General features: G+C 36.4%; 1 protein-coding gene across 1 annotated transcript in view; it reads left to right on the forward strand.

The window, feature by feature from the left end:
- The window catches only part of RIT2 (Ras like without CAAX 2), a 389,974-nt gene that overhangs the window by 134,470 nt on the left and 236,971 nt on the right, over positions 1–18,533 (forward strand). Inside the window, exon 4 of the mRNA XM_017867188.1 lies at positions 14,656–14,729. Within this exon, the coding sequence (XP_017722677.1) occupies positions 14,656–14,729 (74 nt within the window). The remainder of the gene's footprint in view (positions 1–14,655; positions 14,730–18,533) is intronic.

Genomic DNA, 18,533 nt, shown 5'->3' on the forward strand with positions numbered 1-18,533 from the left:
TTTTCCAAGATTTTCTAAACAAATTCTTGGCTCTGTTCATTTCCATATAAATTTAGAATCAGTTCGTGCATCACTGCTCCCACCCCAAAATCTGTTTGATATGCATTTCTAGATCAATTAGGGAAAATCTAACATCATTACAATATTGAATCATCCAACCCATAAACATGACATATACTTCCACTTATTTAGATGATCTTTAATTTTCTTCATAACATCTCATAGCTTTCTAACTAGAAGTCTTACAAAAGTTTTACAAGATGTATTCTTTGGAATTTGATAATTTTTTTATGTTATAGTAAATTGCATCATTAAATAATCTAATTTCCCATCTCTTTGTTTCTTATACTCACAAATCAATTTATTTTTCTTTACTAAGTTTGTTTCCAGAAAACTCAACAAATTCATTTATTTGATCTAGGTTTTCTATAGCTTCTTTGAATTTTCTACATGCCTGCCCAAACAATATTTTCATGAATAGTGGCATTTTTTCTGTGCTAAACATTTTTTTTTTCACATCAATCATTTTTCTTGTAGAACTAAGCAGGTATGAATCACAAGCATGAGGTGAATAAAATTGTTGATACTGAGTATTCTTATCTTGTACCCACTCTCAGAGGGAATAATTTTAGTATTTTTCTCTAAATCATGATGTTAGCTTTCAGTTTTGTTTAGACAGCCAGTAATCAGTAAAGCAAGATGCTTTCTATGCCCAGTTTTCTAATACGCTTTTGAAATTTGGAGTTTCTAAAACATAAGTGGATACTGATATTTTAATTAAACTTTTTAGTTTTAGATAATTATAAGTTCACATGGAATTATAAGAAATAATACAGATTGTTTCTTCTTGGAAGTCAAAAAAGTACAATAAATGAAAATAAATAAAAATCGGAAATAATACAGAAACATCTCATATCCCTTTATGCAGTTTTCCTAATGGTAACCTCTTGAAAATTTGTAACAACGTGTCACAACCAGGATATTGATATCGATAGTCAAGACACAGAACATTTCACTGACCACAAGGATCCCTTATGTTACCTTATGAAGCCATACCTTTCTCCCTCCACAATTCCTGGCACCCACAAATCTGTTCTTTATACCGACAATTTTGTCACTTAAATAATATTATACAGATGGAATCATACAGTCTGTAACCAATGAAGATTGGCATGTTTCAATTAGAATAATTTGAAGAAGATGCACACACTTTATTGCCTGTATCAGTGATACTCCACTGCTTTTTTATTATCGAACAGTATTCCATGATATGGTTGTATCACAATTTGCATAACCATTCACTGACTGAAAAATATTTGCTATGTGTACAATTTTTTGCTATTATGAATGAAGCCGAGATAAACAACATGAAAACATTACTTTCTTTGTGTTCATATGTGAACATGTCTTCATTTCTTTGAAATAAATGCTCAGGAGTGCAATTGCTATTTTGTATGATACATATAGAATGCAATTGTTGCTCTGTATGATGCATGCATGATTAGTTTTCTTTAAATTATTGTAAGAAACTGCCAAACTGTTCTTCAGAGTGGTTGTAACATTCTATGTATCCATCAGCAATGTGTGCATGACCCAATTTTTATACATTCTTACCAGCATTAGGTAATGCCACTACATTTTTTATTTTAGCCATTCTGATAGGTATGTAGTGATACCTTATTGTGATTTTAATTTTCACTTATTTAAGGCTAATAATGTTGAACATGTTTTCATGTGCTTATTTGCCATCTATATATAATATTTGGTGAAAATTGTCCTCGTCTTTTGATCACTTTGTAATTCGATTGCCTATTTGTTTGCTTTTACTGTTGAGTTTTGAGAGTTATTTATATATGTTAAATACTAGTTTTTTGTCAAATATGTGATTTGCAAACATTTTCTTTTTTTATGTTATATATATATTTTTTAATTGTTATTATACTTTAAGTTCTAGGGTATATCTGCATAACATGCAGGTTGCAGTATAACATGCCCCCAGTTTGTGGGCTTGACATTAGTGTATACTTGCTGCCATGTTGGTTCTGGTTTTGGTGCTGCACCCATCGACACTGCGTCAGCACCCAATCAACTCGATCATTTACACTCAGCGTATGAAGCTCCCAATGGCAATCGCTCCTTCCCCCTGCCGCCTCTCTCCTTCCCTGTGATACGCTCGGATGCGTAAGTCTTGTGCTGCATGTTCCTCTCCGTTCCTGAGGTCACACAACGGATTTCAGTGTTAAGTTCGCCCTATCGAGTGCCGATATCATCGCTCGTCTGATGTGGCTTTTCTGTTCTTGCGACAGTTTTTCGCTGCAGAATGATGCGTTGATCCAAGCCGCCAGTCCAATGTCCCTACAAAGGAGCTAAATACTAAACTCATCCTTTTTATGGCTGCGGACCAGCTGCTTATGTATCTCTCCGCATGTAGCGTATATGTGCCCCACATTTTCGTTAATCCTCGGCGCGAGGGCCGCTCCTCGCTCGACTGGGATGCCAGAGGGCAGTATGCTTGGGTTGTTTTAGATGACCTGTGCCAAGCTTCGTTTGTACTGCTGTGCTCGCTAGCTGCGTGCAACGGTAACGGAGCAGTATGCTGCTGCATTGTGTCGCGTGGCGCGCGCATGCGTGTGGGTGGGTGTGTGATGATCGAGCTCACGTCGCAGTGGGCTTTTATAATCCATAGTGTGCGGTGTAGTTTGAGATACCCAGTAATGGGATGGCTGGTCATATGCGTGAGCGTGTCTATTCTAGATCTTTTGAGAATCACCATACTCGTGTCTCTTCACATACTGCGTTTGAAGGCGTAGGATTTACGAATTTCCCGCGCAACAGTGTAGAGATAGTAGTGTGCGCGTATTTCTCACACATCCTCTGCCAGCACGCGTTCTTGTTTGCGCTGAGCGTTTGTGAGATGATTGCCCTATGTGTAACTCGGCTGTGACGCATGGTTTTCGTACGATTTAGTGTTCTTGATTGGAACTATTCGTGTCATGATAGAAACTGAGTGATGTGCATGCGAGTGTTTTTTTCGATGTGCTTTCTGTTGGGCGTGAGAACTGTGCGTTGTGTGAGTGTGCGCGAGATATAGTTGAGGACACTGCTCTGTATCCATGAGATCGCGTTATTTGCCCACTGTTGATGAGGTTGGCTCTCTGTTGTTTGTTGTCGTGTGCGTAGAGTTGTGTGATCGAGCAGCAGTTGAGGTGCTCGTTGTGAGGTTCGATATGAGCCACATTTGTCAGAATGAGTAGAATTGCAAAATTTCTTCTCCACTTTCTGCGTGAGTTGCCTGCCGTCACTTTCGGATGGTAGTGTGTGCTGTGTTGCTGCGTGCAGCAGCTTCATATCAGTTTAATTAGATCCCGAGTGTGTGTCAGAAGTGGTGCTTTTTGCGCAGTTGCTTTTTTGGGTTGCGTGATTCTAGACTATGATCATTGTGCCAAGTGCCCACACCCCCGTCCTGTCGCCTGAGGATGGCTACGGGTGTACTAGGCTTTTCTTCTAGTTGTTTATTTATCCCACCCTGGTGAATCATAGTCTAACATATTAAGTCCACTACATAGCATGCTGAGATTCTGGTGTGTGGGCGTGATAACGGCGCGTCTCCGCGCGCGCTCCCGTGTTCGTGTGCTGTACTTAGATGCGTAGCAAGGTATCTGTGTGTGGCCAGCACATGTGATGTGAAGCTAGGGAATGCGCGTGTGCCCCATTTCTTGTTGTTTCTCAGTGTTGTGCAATATCAGTGCCTTCACGCAATGGCGTGCTGAGTCTAGAAGTGGTGGTATTATTTGCTGAGACTCTGGCGAGATGTCTGTTCCAGTGTGTGCGCGTGCGATACTATCCTGTTTTGGGTACCAGCTTACCATGCTGCTTTTGGTACTGCTAGCCTTGCCGTGAAGTATAGCTCTTGAAGTCAGTAGCGCAGTGCGCGGCATGGCTCGCAGCTTTGTTTGTTCGACTTACTGCGAGAGATCGTGCACTCCTCGCGCATGTGGCTCTTTTCTTTGGCCGATCGTTTTCGCGAGTATGAACGTTGTAAATGCCCGTTTTTACTCCCACACTTCTGGGCACGCCTCTCCAAAGGCTAGCTGATGCCGGCTGGCAACGGTTGATCATGAGCTAATTGCTCTGTGCGGCACGTGATGTGCCAGTCTTTTCGTGGCCCTACATTGATTCTCTCCTAGTGTCTCTCTCCGTGAGCCAATGCGTATGCTCGTCCATTTGGTTTGTGTCCTCTTACTATTTCACTGAGCCAGTCCGCGTTTGTAGTTCTTCCTTGAAGAGCCCGTCCCTTTCTCTCGCGCCCCTCCCTTGATGTTTTAAGTTGGATTCCGTCAGAGATCGCATTTGTATTTGCTTTTGAAGCCCAATGTGAATGGAACGCGCAGTTCATTCGCTGATTTGGCTTTCTGTTTGTCTGCGTCTTCACCCTTGTGTTGTGATGAAGAATGCCTTGTTGATTTTGCACATGGGTAATTTTTGCGAGCTATACACATGAGACTTTGCTGATATAGTGCATTACTCAAGGAGACACTGGTAAGGAGGAGTGTCTGCGGTTCTCCGAGTGGAGCACTCGATGGCTCTTTCCTAGGAGAGGATAGCTACACTCTGATCGTCTGCCCCGCGCGCCCAGAGCTCTCTTTGAAGCGTTCCGCTGGTTTTTCCTAACTGACATACCCAGCGTAGATTTCTTTTCTCGTTGCGCGCTGACTTGCCCTAGCCAGAACTTTCTAACGCGCGATGTTGAATAGAGTGTTGGTGAGAGTAAGACACTCTCCCTGCTCTGTTGCTGCCCGCGTTTTCAAAGAATTTTTCCAGTTTTTGCCCCATTCAGTTATGATATTGGCTGTGGGTTTGTCATAAATAGCTCTTAGTATTTTGCAGATATGTTCCATCATAACCGATTTATTGAGCGTTTTTAGCATGAAGGGCTGTTGAATTTTGTCAAAGCGCTTTTCTGCCCATCTATTGAAGCGAATAATCAATTTTGCTCGCGTTTTATTTGTTCTTTGGCTTCGCGTTTATATGCCTGGATTTTTACGTTAATTGATTTTGCATATGTTGAACCAGCGTGTGCCATCCCAGACGGCATGAAGGCCCACTTGATCATGGTGGATAGCCTTTTGATTTGCTGCTGGAGCTCCGGCTTGTCATTTGCAAACATGTTGCGTGAGCTGTTCTAGCTGTCTATTTCCTGCATGTTAATGGAGTCTTTCATAGCGCGAGCAAAAAAATGCTCTGATAGCTCTCTCCATTTTGGTTGAAGTTTCTCTCTTTTTTCATTAGTCTTGCTCTACGATAGTGTCATCTTAGAAATTTCAATTCTAAGAGTTTTTGATTCTGAAGCATTTTCTCATTTTTTTCTAAAACTTGTAGTTTTTAAATCGTATATTCAATTCTGTGTTTCATTTAGGTTAATTCTGGAAAGACATGAGATGAGCTCTAGATTATTTGTTTTGCCAATGGGGGTTTAGTTGGTCCCACACCACTGGTTAAAAATGCCTATTTTTTCCTCCACCAAATTGCTTTTGTGCCTTTGTCAAAATTTAGTCAGTCACATTTTTGTGGGTTTTATTCTGGATTCTCTGTTCTGTTCTATTTTTCTATGTGTCTGTAACCCTTGCCTACATCACATTGGTTTGATTATTGTAACTGTATGATAACTCCTGAAATCAGGTAGACTAATTCTTCCCATTTTATTTTTCTTTTTCAAAATTCCTATTCCTTTCTGTTCATTATATTGTGGATTTAATATTCTATTCCAAATCCTTTCCTTTTTCGTAAAATATTTTAATTAATTGTGCTATAGATACAAAAAATGTTCTGCAATTCTGATAAGAATTTTGTTAAATCATGACATAAATTTGTACAGAATCAACATCTTTATTATACTGGGTCTTCCAATCTATAAAAATAATATGTATTTAAATATTTGATTTCTTTCATTAGTATTGTATAATTTTTAGCATACAAATTATGTATGTGTTTTGTTCAATATACACATATGTATTTAATTTTTGAGCAAGTGTAAATTTGGGTAATAATCTCAAAAGACACTATCCTCAATGCCATAATCCCAAAAGTTGAAATCCTGAAAGATGAAAATGCCCAAATCTATATCCCAAAAGTCTAAAATCCCTAACATCTAAAATCCTGGTAATTACAGTATGGGATAACTGTATCATGTTATCTGAAACTATTACTTTGTAATTGTCTTTATTTGGACATTAAGTATGGTTTTAGGAAATGTGTATGGGTGTCAAGATGATAAGGAGTGGATTTTTGTACTTAATTTTAGGTGTCAGCTTGACTGGATTAAGGAATATCTAGAAGCCTGGTAAAGCATTATTTTGGGTATGTATGTGGGGGTGTTTGCAGAGATCACTGGGTGAGTCTGAGTGGACTAGCTGGGAAAGATTTGCCATCAATGTTGGCAGCACCATCCAATTGGCTGGGGGCCTGCAGAAAACAAATGCAGAAGGTGAATTGATCTTTCTCTGAGAGCTGAGACAGACTTTTCCTCTGCTGGTTTGGACTTCAGAACTCCAGGCTCACCAGCCTTTGTACTCCAGGTCTTAAACCAGCAGCTCCTCAAGTCTTGAGGCTTTGATTTCAGACTAGGAGTTACAGCACTGGCTTTCTTGGTACTCAATGTAAAAAGGTTAAACCTTCCACTATCAATGAAGAGAAGTCCTTTGTGTACATCTGCATTTGTGAAATATAAAATTTCTTGAGATCTCAGCTCTTCAGACATACATAGTGGTGACCTATCATGGATTCTAGTCCATCTAGCCAGTATTAGGGTGTTCATGACAGTGCTTCAGCGGACTGTAATTATAAAGCTACATGCACACAATGAACAACTTTTGTGATATGTGTTTATACATGTCACTTTTTGACCTATTTCCTTATGAATATAGTTTATCTTCTCATAACTGTTATATTCCTGAGACTGTCATTAATGTACCTGAGTGTTTATGTTTATAAAAATATGTATGTTATTATTGCTTATTTTATTGCTTAAAGAGGCCTATGAAGTATTCTGTCATATTTTATATTTTCTCCAAAGAATTCTCTTAAAATATGACTAAATATATTTTAACATTTTAGGTTTTTTTTTTCCAGAATTATATTTCTGGACTTTTGATCTTCCAGTATTTCAACATTCGAGATTATGGCATTTTGGATTGTGTCTTTTGGAATGATGATTGGCTCCTGGTTTTACAGTTTACATAGCAGGAACAATAGAAAAAATTTCATCGATTTTATCTTCCCAGAAATAACAGTCTTAGTATAAATCAGACCTTTGTCACTAGACATTCTCATAGTTTCTTGATGGGAATCAGAGGTACATTGGAATCCTCTCCGGGGGTCCATCAGATGAGGATGAAGAGTCATTAAGACTCTGAGACTCATACAATTGCCTTGATCATAAAAGTTCTTTTTATTTCTGTGAAGAAATAATACGTATTTAAGCTCATTCTATCATATAAAACCTCTGGAAGACAAGTATTGCAGAGGTCATGGTCTTAGGATCATAAAGTCATTTTTCAAGGGTATGTTGAGGGGTAAAAAAGGTAGACCAAGAGATGCCAGGTGCTGGGGAGGAAGAATATCTTCTTCTTTTCCTCTTCCCCTTCATCCCCAAACAATAATTAAGTGAGGCAGAACCAAAGAACTGGAGACATTCAGCATAAGTGACCGTGACCTAGTCCTGTTGCTCATATCTATTTAGCAGAAGAAAGCCAGAGAATTAGGTTTCCAATGGAACCTTCTATTCTCTCAGGTTGAAAGAAAAAGATTAAATGTTTCCAACATACGAGATACACCCTGAAGCACTTTCTGTAGGTAATGACTTTGGGGAAGAGCAGTGATTTGGCTGTTCCTTCTGCACACTCTTGCCAGGGCTCCATGTCCCCTCATCAGAATATGAGTATTATTCCTTGTCAGGTACATCTCCATCTGCTTGTCCTTGATCTGTGAAGTCACTGTTTAAAATGGCATCTTCCAGTAGTGGTCCTCTGTACCTGCAAATCTCTAGGCAGGGTTCTGTGTTTCCACAGGACATACCCCTGCTTTCCCCTCCTCATTGGGTTTTCCGTTCTTGGCAAGACCTCCTACAGAGGAGTCCAGGAGCACAGGCATTCTGACAAGCATGCTAGTCACTGCAGAATCTGCCTGTGAACACCACAGGAAGTGTGTGATTGGCCACATTGGGCAGACTTTCCAGAGCAGTGACATTGGGAATCTCTGGGAGGTATCAGAGAGATGCTGATTGGTATCAACTACCCTATTACCTACCTAGTGGTTGTGGGGTAGTTGATACCAACCAGCATCCCTCTGATGCTAGGGAGATTCCATCTGTATAAATAGATGCTAGTGGGGTAGTTGATTTCTGGGGGAAAGATTTCAATTTCTGTGTAATCTGGAGGCTCCTATTTCTCAGAGACCTATTCTCAGAGACTTAAGTAAACTGTACTGAATTATCAATATTGCAGGATGAGAAAAAAATGCATGACCTGCCTTATAATTTCTATGAATGTTTAGGGCTTATGTTCTTGGGGCATCCTGTCTTCAGCTTTTACTTCTATGATAGGAAAGGTTGTTCTTTACCCTAAGTCATCCCACAAACTCAGTTCAGCCAGTTTTACAAGACTTTTTCACAGCCAGCAAACATTTCGACAAACTTTTACGACATTTCATTGAATGTTTAGGCTCAAAGGAAGGGTTACATCAGATCTCATTTAACTTCTTTTCTCTTTTCCTGGCAGAGCTCTCCTTGTCTTCCCCCTTCCAAACTCTGTTTTCAATCCATGACTTGAAGAACTGACCTTAGCTTAACATCAGTTCCTCTGCGTGTTCTCTGACATCTCCCTAAATAAGCATCCTTCAAAATACTTCTAATGTAGCACTCATTAAAACATAGTGCAATTGCTTTTGTATGTATTCCCACAAGATTATAAATTCAATATGGGTGGAAACCACCTGCCCGTTCAACTGTGTAGACTGTATTGCCCTCTGAGTGTGCAGCACCTATTACATACTCAAAAATATATTGAATCCTTTATAGATCAATATATTGATACATACATTATATTTGTATCAATGCTGATTCATCCATGATTTAACATTTTGGTCAAGAAAAAGTGTCCAGCACAGTACTTTGCAAGATACTTCTGTTCTGTACACACACACACATATACGTACCTACAATTGAGATGATTTATTTAAGTAATCCTTTGAGAAAGATCTTATAAATAGATTCTATGAGACTTTGTACTATTTATTGCCTTTAAAAAATTTGGGTCAGTGATTAATATCTTGGAAGTGTATAATAGCTTGTAGTTATAGAAAAATAGCTTCATTATAATAGCAATTACATATTTCAGATTATGAGGCAAACCATGTAAGTAGTATTCAATCATCTTAAGATATGTGAAAGTCATTTAATGAAAATTTACCATTACATTTCTGTTTCTGATATTTTTTCTTAGTTATATATTTTGGTGGTCTTATATTATCCTAGCTTTATATTTGCAACTAAAGTATTTTAAAATTCTTTAAATGAATATGTTTATTCCGAAAAAAATATATTAGTTGCTTTGGGAAAATTATCCAGAACACCTTACACTTTTAATTAATCAAAACTTTATATTTCTGGTTTTATTGCAAACATATCTTGCCAAAATGTTTATGATTTGCTTGGGAAAACATTTGCACATGGGTAAATATAAATAGCACAAATAATTGTGTTTTAATTTAGTTTCATGGCTAATTTGAAGCAGTGCTAAATAAAACTCACAACATAATATTCCTTGAGTTTGAATTTTGCTTTCTTTTTTCAAAAGCACTATCTTATGTGCTACTTTTGTTGATCCTTATAGAACTCCCATGCATTGACTAGTGTTTACTATTATCGCCATCTTAAAAATCAGGTTTCATGGCTTACCAATAACAGATATTTAGTCATAGATTTGAGGCTTCAATACAGGACTTTAGTGATTTCTTCTTAACGCAATTCTGCTGAAGAGGGACAGTGGAGAAGATATATCCTGAGAAGAAATGATCTCAAATTAAACATTAGTACTTTGAGATACATTTTAAGGTAGTAGTGCCTCCAAGAATGCAGTCCCAGTGTGCTTTTCTGCGCAAATGATATAGCAGGCAGCTGCTACCATTTCTGCCTGATAAAGCTTTGTATACATTTGGCCTCATGCTTGGGAAGATAAATGAGTTCACTTCAGGATTGGGTCTATAGGAAGATGATTGAAATTCAGGGAAGTGTTTATATGCATTCAAGAGAGTATTTCTGACAGTGTATTTCTGCATGGGTGGTCTCAAAGGGAGTGAATGAATGGAAACAGAAAGATTGTTTATGGGGAGGAAATGAAAAGGATTAGTTTCTATGGAGGCCAGGCAGGTGACCTAGATTCCCCACAATGAAATGTGTACTCTGATAGATACTTTATAAAAGAGAGAAAAAAAAAAACCTTGGATAAAAGGTCTGTCTTTAGTTTCGAGCCAATTCTCATCAAGTCCCTTTGAAGGAGTTTTCTGATCCCAAGAGAAGCTTTTATTTGATATACGTTTCATGTGCTGGGCTTATCTAGAGCTCAAATAATCACACAGAGGAGTTCTCGCCTAGATTACTCAGCGTGCCCCTGGCCTCAGCAGGCTCTTCTTTGGGGCTTTGAGTTTAAATAAACAAACACAAAATCTGAAAGATTCACTTATAATCCTTGGGTCACAGAGTCCTTTTCAGAGTAACTATTCTTATTTCCCTATGAAATTGAAAAACAACCCCATGCATCTTCAAATAAATTGCAAGTGATTCCACAAGATTTCTCTTTTGTGAGAGGAAGATCAGTGAATGTACAAAGAGCAATGGAATAGAAAATAGAAAAATTGTATGGTTGGCCATATGCTGAATACATTTAGAATGGCTGAGAGTTGCTAAAATCATACTAGATGGAGCACCCTGCAAGTCATACTTTCCACAACTTCTGCCTTCTGGAGCACAGTCATAAGAAATGAATTTCCTTGAAGTGGGATTTATGCTCTTATACAGTTTGTGATTTTAACATCTCATTGTATATGTGTGTTTATATGTATGTCTCCCACCATGATTTTACAAACCCCTTGAGAGTAGAGACCATGATTGTAAGTGCCCATGTGTGTTTTTGTGTGTCTTCATATCTCCCGTAGCTAGCAATAATCTGATTTGTGAGAGTTACTCAGCATTATGCATTGGAAAAATGCCTCCTGTGGTTGATCATTACTACTTTCTACAACAACGGTTTCTGAAAATAATTCATTTGTTTACTTGTGGCTCACAATCAATAGTATGAATAATTATTGAGTTGTGCCAAAATCCGATGATGTTCTAAAAGCTTTTAGCAGTGATTCAGTTTGCTCTTTGCTTATGATATAAATGCTACATAAAACAAAATGTAGATTGCAGCCAGACTCTTAAGAGTTTGTGACTTCCAGTTTCAGGAGGTCCAGCTGTGTTTTACAGATAATGTGTACAACTGTGTTTTACAGAAGTATAGATATTTAACAGGCTATGTATAATAAGATTGGCATGAATAAGACCATCAATGAATACAATGAAAGAAGAGCCTTAGAGCTTTATCCAGAGCTTCAGGCCCAGATAACTGTTTCTTTATTGTCTTCACTTGAATGAGCCACAGGCAAGGCAAAGTCAACATTTCTAAAATTAAACGTGTGGTTATCCTTCTGCCTCCCCTTTCAGGAAATGTCATACCCATCTGCCCAACTTCAAATGCAAGAAATCTGAGAGCTTCTCTTCTACCTTCCTCCTTCTTGTTTTCTCATCTGATTAGTCACTAAGTGCTATAGTTTCTACCTTCTAAACATCTTGCAAATCTGTCAACTTTCCTCCAACCCTAATGCCATTATCTTACAATTATTTCTCACCTGGATTACTACATATCTACATAATCTTCTTTCTGTGCCTCTAGTCTTCCGCCTTGCAATTCACTCACCACACTTCAGACAGAGTGAGCATTCTAAAATGCACATTTGAAGATGGCATTATAATGAACTCCACATTTCTTAATAATACTGAACATATTTACCCTTTATTAGTTTTTTTTAAATGCAAGACATTCTTGTATTTATTACATACCAAATATAAGGTGACTTCCTCACTATATCATTTAATCCTTCAAACAACTCCATGACCCAAATACAAATAATTGTACCTTTACAAATGAGACATCTACATTTTAGAGATGTCAAGTGATTTTCCTAAAATCTGACAGCTAGTAATTCTGGAACCAGGGTTTAAACCCAGGCAGTCTGACTTCAGATACCTAATTCAAATACATGACTCTTTTAAATATATTCATAAGTTAATCTGATTTATCTCTTACATTTCATCAACATTTCTTCTCTAAACTCTAGGATTTAGCCACACTGAAATTAAGTTTTTATTGTTGTTGTTCAGCAATACTCTTTTCAACATTTGGGATTCTGGTCTGTTTTTTTTTTCTCTCTCTCTCTCTTGCTTCACTTTCTCTTAACTCCTCCTACTCAATTTAGGTGCTCCTTCTCCCAGGAAGCATTTCTTTATCTTTCAAGTATAAGTAGGAAGTAATATTCAAATCATACAAAGTATCTTTTCCAATCACAATAGGATAAAGCTAGAAATCAACAATTGAAAGAAAACTGAAAGATTTGCAATATGTGGAAATTAAGCAACCAATTCTCAAACTACGAATGAGTTCAATAAGAAATCTCAAGAGAAATTAGAAAATATTCAGAAATGCATGAAAATGAAAACACAGCATTCTAAAACTGATGGGATGTAGCAAAAGCAGTGCTAAAATGGAAATGTCTAGCTGTAGATGCTTACGTTAAAATAGCAGAAAGATCTTGAATTGGAGTACATGATGTCAGCAAGATGGCAGAATAGGAGATCTCCCGCTCATATTCCCCCATAGCAACAATAATTTGACAGCCATTCGCAAATGACTTTGTGGAAACATGGTGGGAGCTTGGGGATCTAGGTAGGAAGTTGTGAAACTCTAGTGGAGCCCCAGACCAAGGATGAAGATTTTGAGAAGGCAGGCCAAAATCCAGGTGGCAGGCTCACTTACTGTCTTCCCAATTATAGACCCAAAGAAAGCCTCATCTCCCTGTGGACTCAGCTATATTTAAATTTGGCCTTAACCTTGCCATCATCACTATCTGCTCAGGGTCCTCTCTGTCTTGAGTAACAGGCCCACTGACCTTGGTCCTGGCTGTGTACTATAAAGCAGCCCATGACCTGGATCCCACACTCTCAGCTATGGTTTGTTCATCCATATGCAAAACTCCTCAACAACATACTAGCAAACTAAATCCAGCAGCACATCAAAAAGCGGATCCATCATGATCAAGTAGGCTTCATCCCTGGGATGCAAGTTTGGTTCAACGTATACAAATCAGTAAGTGTGATTCATTGTATAAATAGAACTAAAAACAAAACCCACATGGTTATTTATCTCAATAGATGTGGAAAAGACTTTTGATAAAATTCTACATCCCTTTATGTCATCATCACTAATCAGTAGAGGAATGCAAATAAAAAACCCAATGAGATACCATCTCATACCAGTCAGAGTGGCCATTACTTAAAAGTCAAAAAAAAAAAAAAAAAAAAATAGCAGATGCCAGTGAGGTTGCAGATAAAAGGGAATGCTTATACACTGCTGCTGAGAGTGAAAATTAGTCCAGCCATTGTGGAAAGTGGTGTGCTAATTTCTCAAATAACTAAAAACAAAATTACTGTTTAACCCAGCATTAACTCTATAGATTCCTTTGGCAGGTGTGAACATTTTAACAGTCTTTCAGTCCATAAATATCAAATGTCTTTCAACTTTTTGTGCCTTCTTTAATTTCTCTCAGCAACATTTTACCATTTTCAATGTAGAAGTTTTCACATCCTTTGTTAATTCTAAGTATTTAATTAATTTTGATGCCATTATAAATGAAATTGATTTCTTAATTGTCTTTTCATATTATTATTAGTCAATAGAAACATATCTTATTTTTGCTTGTTGACTTTATATTCTACAACTTTGCTGAATTCATTTAGGGTTTGCATGTATGTAATCTTTAGGGTTCTACATATGAGATCATGTTGTCTGTGAACAGAGATAATTTTACTCCTTTTCCAATTGGGGTGATTTTACTTTTTCTTCTTGCCTAATTGCTCTGGCTATGACTTCTAGGACTATGTTAAACAAAGGAGGTGAGAGCAGGGAATCTTGTCTTACTCCTGATCTTCTAACAAAAGCATCCAGGCCTTTACCATTAAGATGATTGGATGCTATTTTGCCCTGCATTGTTAGGAAATAACTAATAACATTTGTTCCATGTTTTTCTCTAGGTAACACCACTAGGGCACCGCAGATCATAAAATTTTCCTGATGAAAGAGAAATCTATTTGGTTTCACCATAAGCAAAAACACTTTCTCCCATAATTTTCCCGATTTACATCATTTTCAATCTGTATATGTTATTTGAGTAATATTTCTGATTATCTTACTTAGTAACTTACTTAGAAATTTTCTATATGAAATCTAAAATTAGTAATGCCTTTTCTGTCACATTTAAATGTGAATGTTGTCTTGTGTTTTTCAGAAGATGCTTATAAGACCCAGGTCAGGATTGACAATGAGCCAGCTTATTTGGACATCTTGGACACTGCTGGCCAGGTAGGTGATGTTCTTAAACCTCTCTGATCTCTGAGTTTATTTTATGCTTCAGCTTCAAATATATTTACCACAAAGGAGAAGATGACTTTATTCAAGCAGAAGAAGTATAAATTTGTGATAAGAGTCAGGAATTAAATTTAAAAATAATCAACATTAAATGTGACCCATTACTCATTACCAACCAGAACATTTCCAAATTCCTTCAATTTTCTGAAAATAAAAGAGCCCATGTAGGTGTTATATTGCCAATGAAATTATAAAATTTAAAAATACTTGATTATTTTTCCTCAGGTTTACACAAAACTCTGACATAGATCCTGATGTGATAATAATTTCTATCAGAGAATTTTAGTGAATATAAAGGAAGATCTGCTTAGCAGATGTGCTCATGGAACTAAGGCTAAGGAGCCTGATGGAATAAGGTACATAACCAAGATTTAGTATGGTCTAATACGTTAGTTTGCCAACCTGTAGGGAAGAAGAAAATGAAGGAGGAAGAGGAGAAAGAAAAATAATTTTTTGTGGTATAAAAATAGAACTAAAATACGACATCACAATTAGAAGTAAGTTGTGAGGAAAGGTATAAGATTTAAAACATCTCCAAGTCCTAGATATATTTTGAAGAAGCATGGATATTTTATTTAACTTCATACTTTCAAAATGATTGTGTTAAAAATATGAACTCATATATTAAGTGCTAGACATAAACCATATAATTTGATACAAGCACAGGAAAAAGAGAAGAAAAAATAAAAAGTTGTGAATACAATATAAGACAAAAAAGAAAGAATCAAAAGTTAACAAGGAAGTATAATAGATACATGTCAAAACATCAGAAATCAAAATAAAAAATCTCTCCTAAAATAGGCAAATATCGTATCATATTGAACAAAAGAATAAAACTAACCTATATTTGAGTTAAAAGAGACATAAGTGTACAGAAAGATGAAAAATCAAATAAGGAATTAAAAAGGTAGGCAAAAGTAGCCAAAGTCAAAGCAAGTATAAATGTATTAATATAAGGCAAATAGATGTTATGCAAAAGTATTATTAAAGTGTAGAAGTGTCAGTTTGTAAAAAAATCTTCACAATATTCTAAAATTCTAATCTGTAATATTTAAGGCAAATGAAGAGAACTGTAAATCATTTACAAATTCAAAATTTTATATAGTAGAAAGTTTTAATGCACCTCTGTTGGTGTTAGATTAAAAAGCTGTGTAGTTGTAGATTTGTAAACACATTTAACTTAAACAGAATGCTGCAGTCAATACAAAAGTAAACATTGTTTCACATACACATCCTGTTTATAACTTTTTATTGATTTCAGATCAAAATGTAAATAATGTAGTCTGTAAAACATTGATTATTTGATGTATATAGAATTTTTGGTTGTGGCTTAGAATGTGGTAAATTTTTATAAAATATTTAAGCAAGTCATTACCTCTTATGGGGGAAAGGCGAAAAGTTAAGAAAGGGGGGAAATACAAAGTAGATTTTATCTATACATGTAATGATTCATGCTCTATTAGAGTTCTGATTAAATATAGGAAATTATTAAGTTGAAGACCTACATCATGTATACACAAATCTTCATTATATTATTTCCCTTTGTACTTAAAGATTTTCATTATTTTAAAACATTGTATTTTTTCATCACTTTATGTTACTAGTTTTAAAATATCTGCATAATTGGAATATTGATAGTGTACAAGCAACAAGAAATAGGTGATATCTTTCTATATTTATGAGTTATTTGAAGATTATTTGAAATCTATGTATTAACAGATGCATTTGCTTCTAGAAACATTTGGACAATGGACTTAGGAGTTAGAACTGTTGAAGCTACTGGGAATACATAGAATGGAAAAATTATTTCAATTTTTTGAAAGGGCTGTCTTATCTAAGAGGAAGTGTACTTGTTTTTAAGTGGAAACTAGAGATCTAATTGGAAGAACACTGAGTAGGTTAAATTTTACTCATGATAATAGAGGGTTGGTAGCAACTAAAATGCTCAAATATAAAAAATAGCTGCTCTGGGAAATAACAAAGTTGTGTTATTGGAAACACTCAACTAGAATTATGCTTTGGTAGAAAGTGAAATTTTCATTTATTGAATATTCATTCAGTCTACAGTATTTATGTAGACTTACTGGTCCCAAGTGTGGTGCCAATATAATGATGAATAGCCAATATATTTCTCCTTTCTATTAATGTAGACTTGGCTAAGTCACTGTTTAGTCCAGTGGAATGCAGGCAGATGACACAATCTGCTAGTCGTGGTCCAAGGCCTTTAGAAGCACTAAGTGTACTTGTGCTACTTCTCAAGAAAAGGGAATACTGCAGATAGCCCTTGGTCCTCAGTGATTGAGAAAACCTGTGAAAAGAACTAAACCCAACCCAAAGACAGAAAGAAAGCCCAGTCTACCTACACATGGAACAGATCTGCTACAGACACCACACAGATTTGTGAACTAGAAAAATCATGAACACTAGTTGCTTTAAGACACTAAGTTTGCGGTGGTTTGTCTTGTAGCATTATTGTGGCAATAGCTGAGCAATACAGAATATTAATAGAACATTTTTAGTTACATATGGCTGGAGATGAAGAATCTTAACTCATTGTGGGTGAAGTGTGCAAGCGATGAGAGATAAATCTGAAATTCTATGCTCTAGTAATACTGAGAAACTGGCAAACATACAATTAAAAAGATAAAGCTATTAAATGTTCATATCAATACAATTTTTTAAAAGCTAATTTCAACTGCAGCCAAACATAGTCAGGAGTACATCAGGCTAAACAGATGGTAATATGTTGTTTTTCAAACCATTATTAAATCCTTCCATTCAAGGGGTGGTCTATACAGTTGATTTAACATAATTTATATTCCCTGTAGGGAACAGGAGAGATTACTCTTGAAATACTTTTAATTATATCACCTTGTTTTCTTTTGGTACTATTAATTTTCAATGTACGTTGAAATTTACTATGCTTACAACAAATCCAGGAAGTAGATTGAAAAGCTATTATTAATGTCATCACCTAGAATTTGAGTAAAATGTTATACAAAGAAGTAAAGTGGGTGTTTTCTTGGTGGCATTATTGGAGGCCAAATCCCAATGTGTTTCATGTTTGTGCTTGTAGGAGAGAACAAGTGATATATTTTTCTTGCCCATTGCAAGTTTCATGGCGGCCACCCTATAACAAAAGACACAAACATTAAAAATAGATAAGCATAATTATTTATTTAACCAGAGCTTTACATAATGTGGGAGCTTTCCAAAATGAAGACTCAAAGACCCAGGAAAAAATGTGTATTTTTATGCTCAGCTTTGATTAAGAATGAACAGACGTGTCAAGTATGATTGAATAAAAATAAATATAACCTAATATAATATGAACCATTGGTAATGGTAATAAACCAAACCATTACCACACCATAAAGGATCAAAAATTCCTTTCGGCATTTTTGTGCAATATGCCTTTTCTCTGGGTATAGGACTGGATACCTGTCACATGAGGGTCTTCAAAAGAGCAGGGGTGATAGAAGTTCAGACAGACCTTTCTGCTTTTGAGGTTTTCCGCATTTCCAAGGTACTATATTTTGGGGTAGCATGTCCTGCAGTTCATCACACTATACACATAATCTTGCAGTGCCACAATAATCCCATGGCATCACCAGATCTCAGATTATAAAGAACTTGTACCCCAAGCATCTTTCCATCATTTAATTTTTTTAATACTTAACTCTTCCGCTACATGCTCATTAAGCCTATGATTGATGTCTTCCATTTGTTAAGAATTCT

This window comes from Rhinopithecus bieti, unplaced genomic scaffold (assembly GCF_001698545.2).
Source record: "Rhinopithecus bieti isolate Rb0 unplaced genomic scaffold, ASM169854v2 scaffold_444, whole genome shotgun sequence".
Classification (NCBI taxonomy): domain Eukaryota; kingdom Metazoa; phylum Chordata; class Mammalia; order Primates; family Cercopithecidae; genus Rhinopithecus; species Rhinopithecus bieti.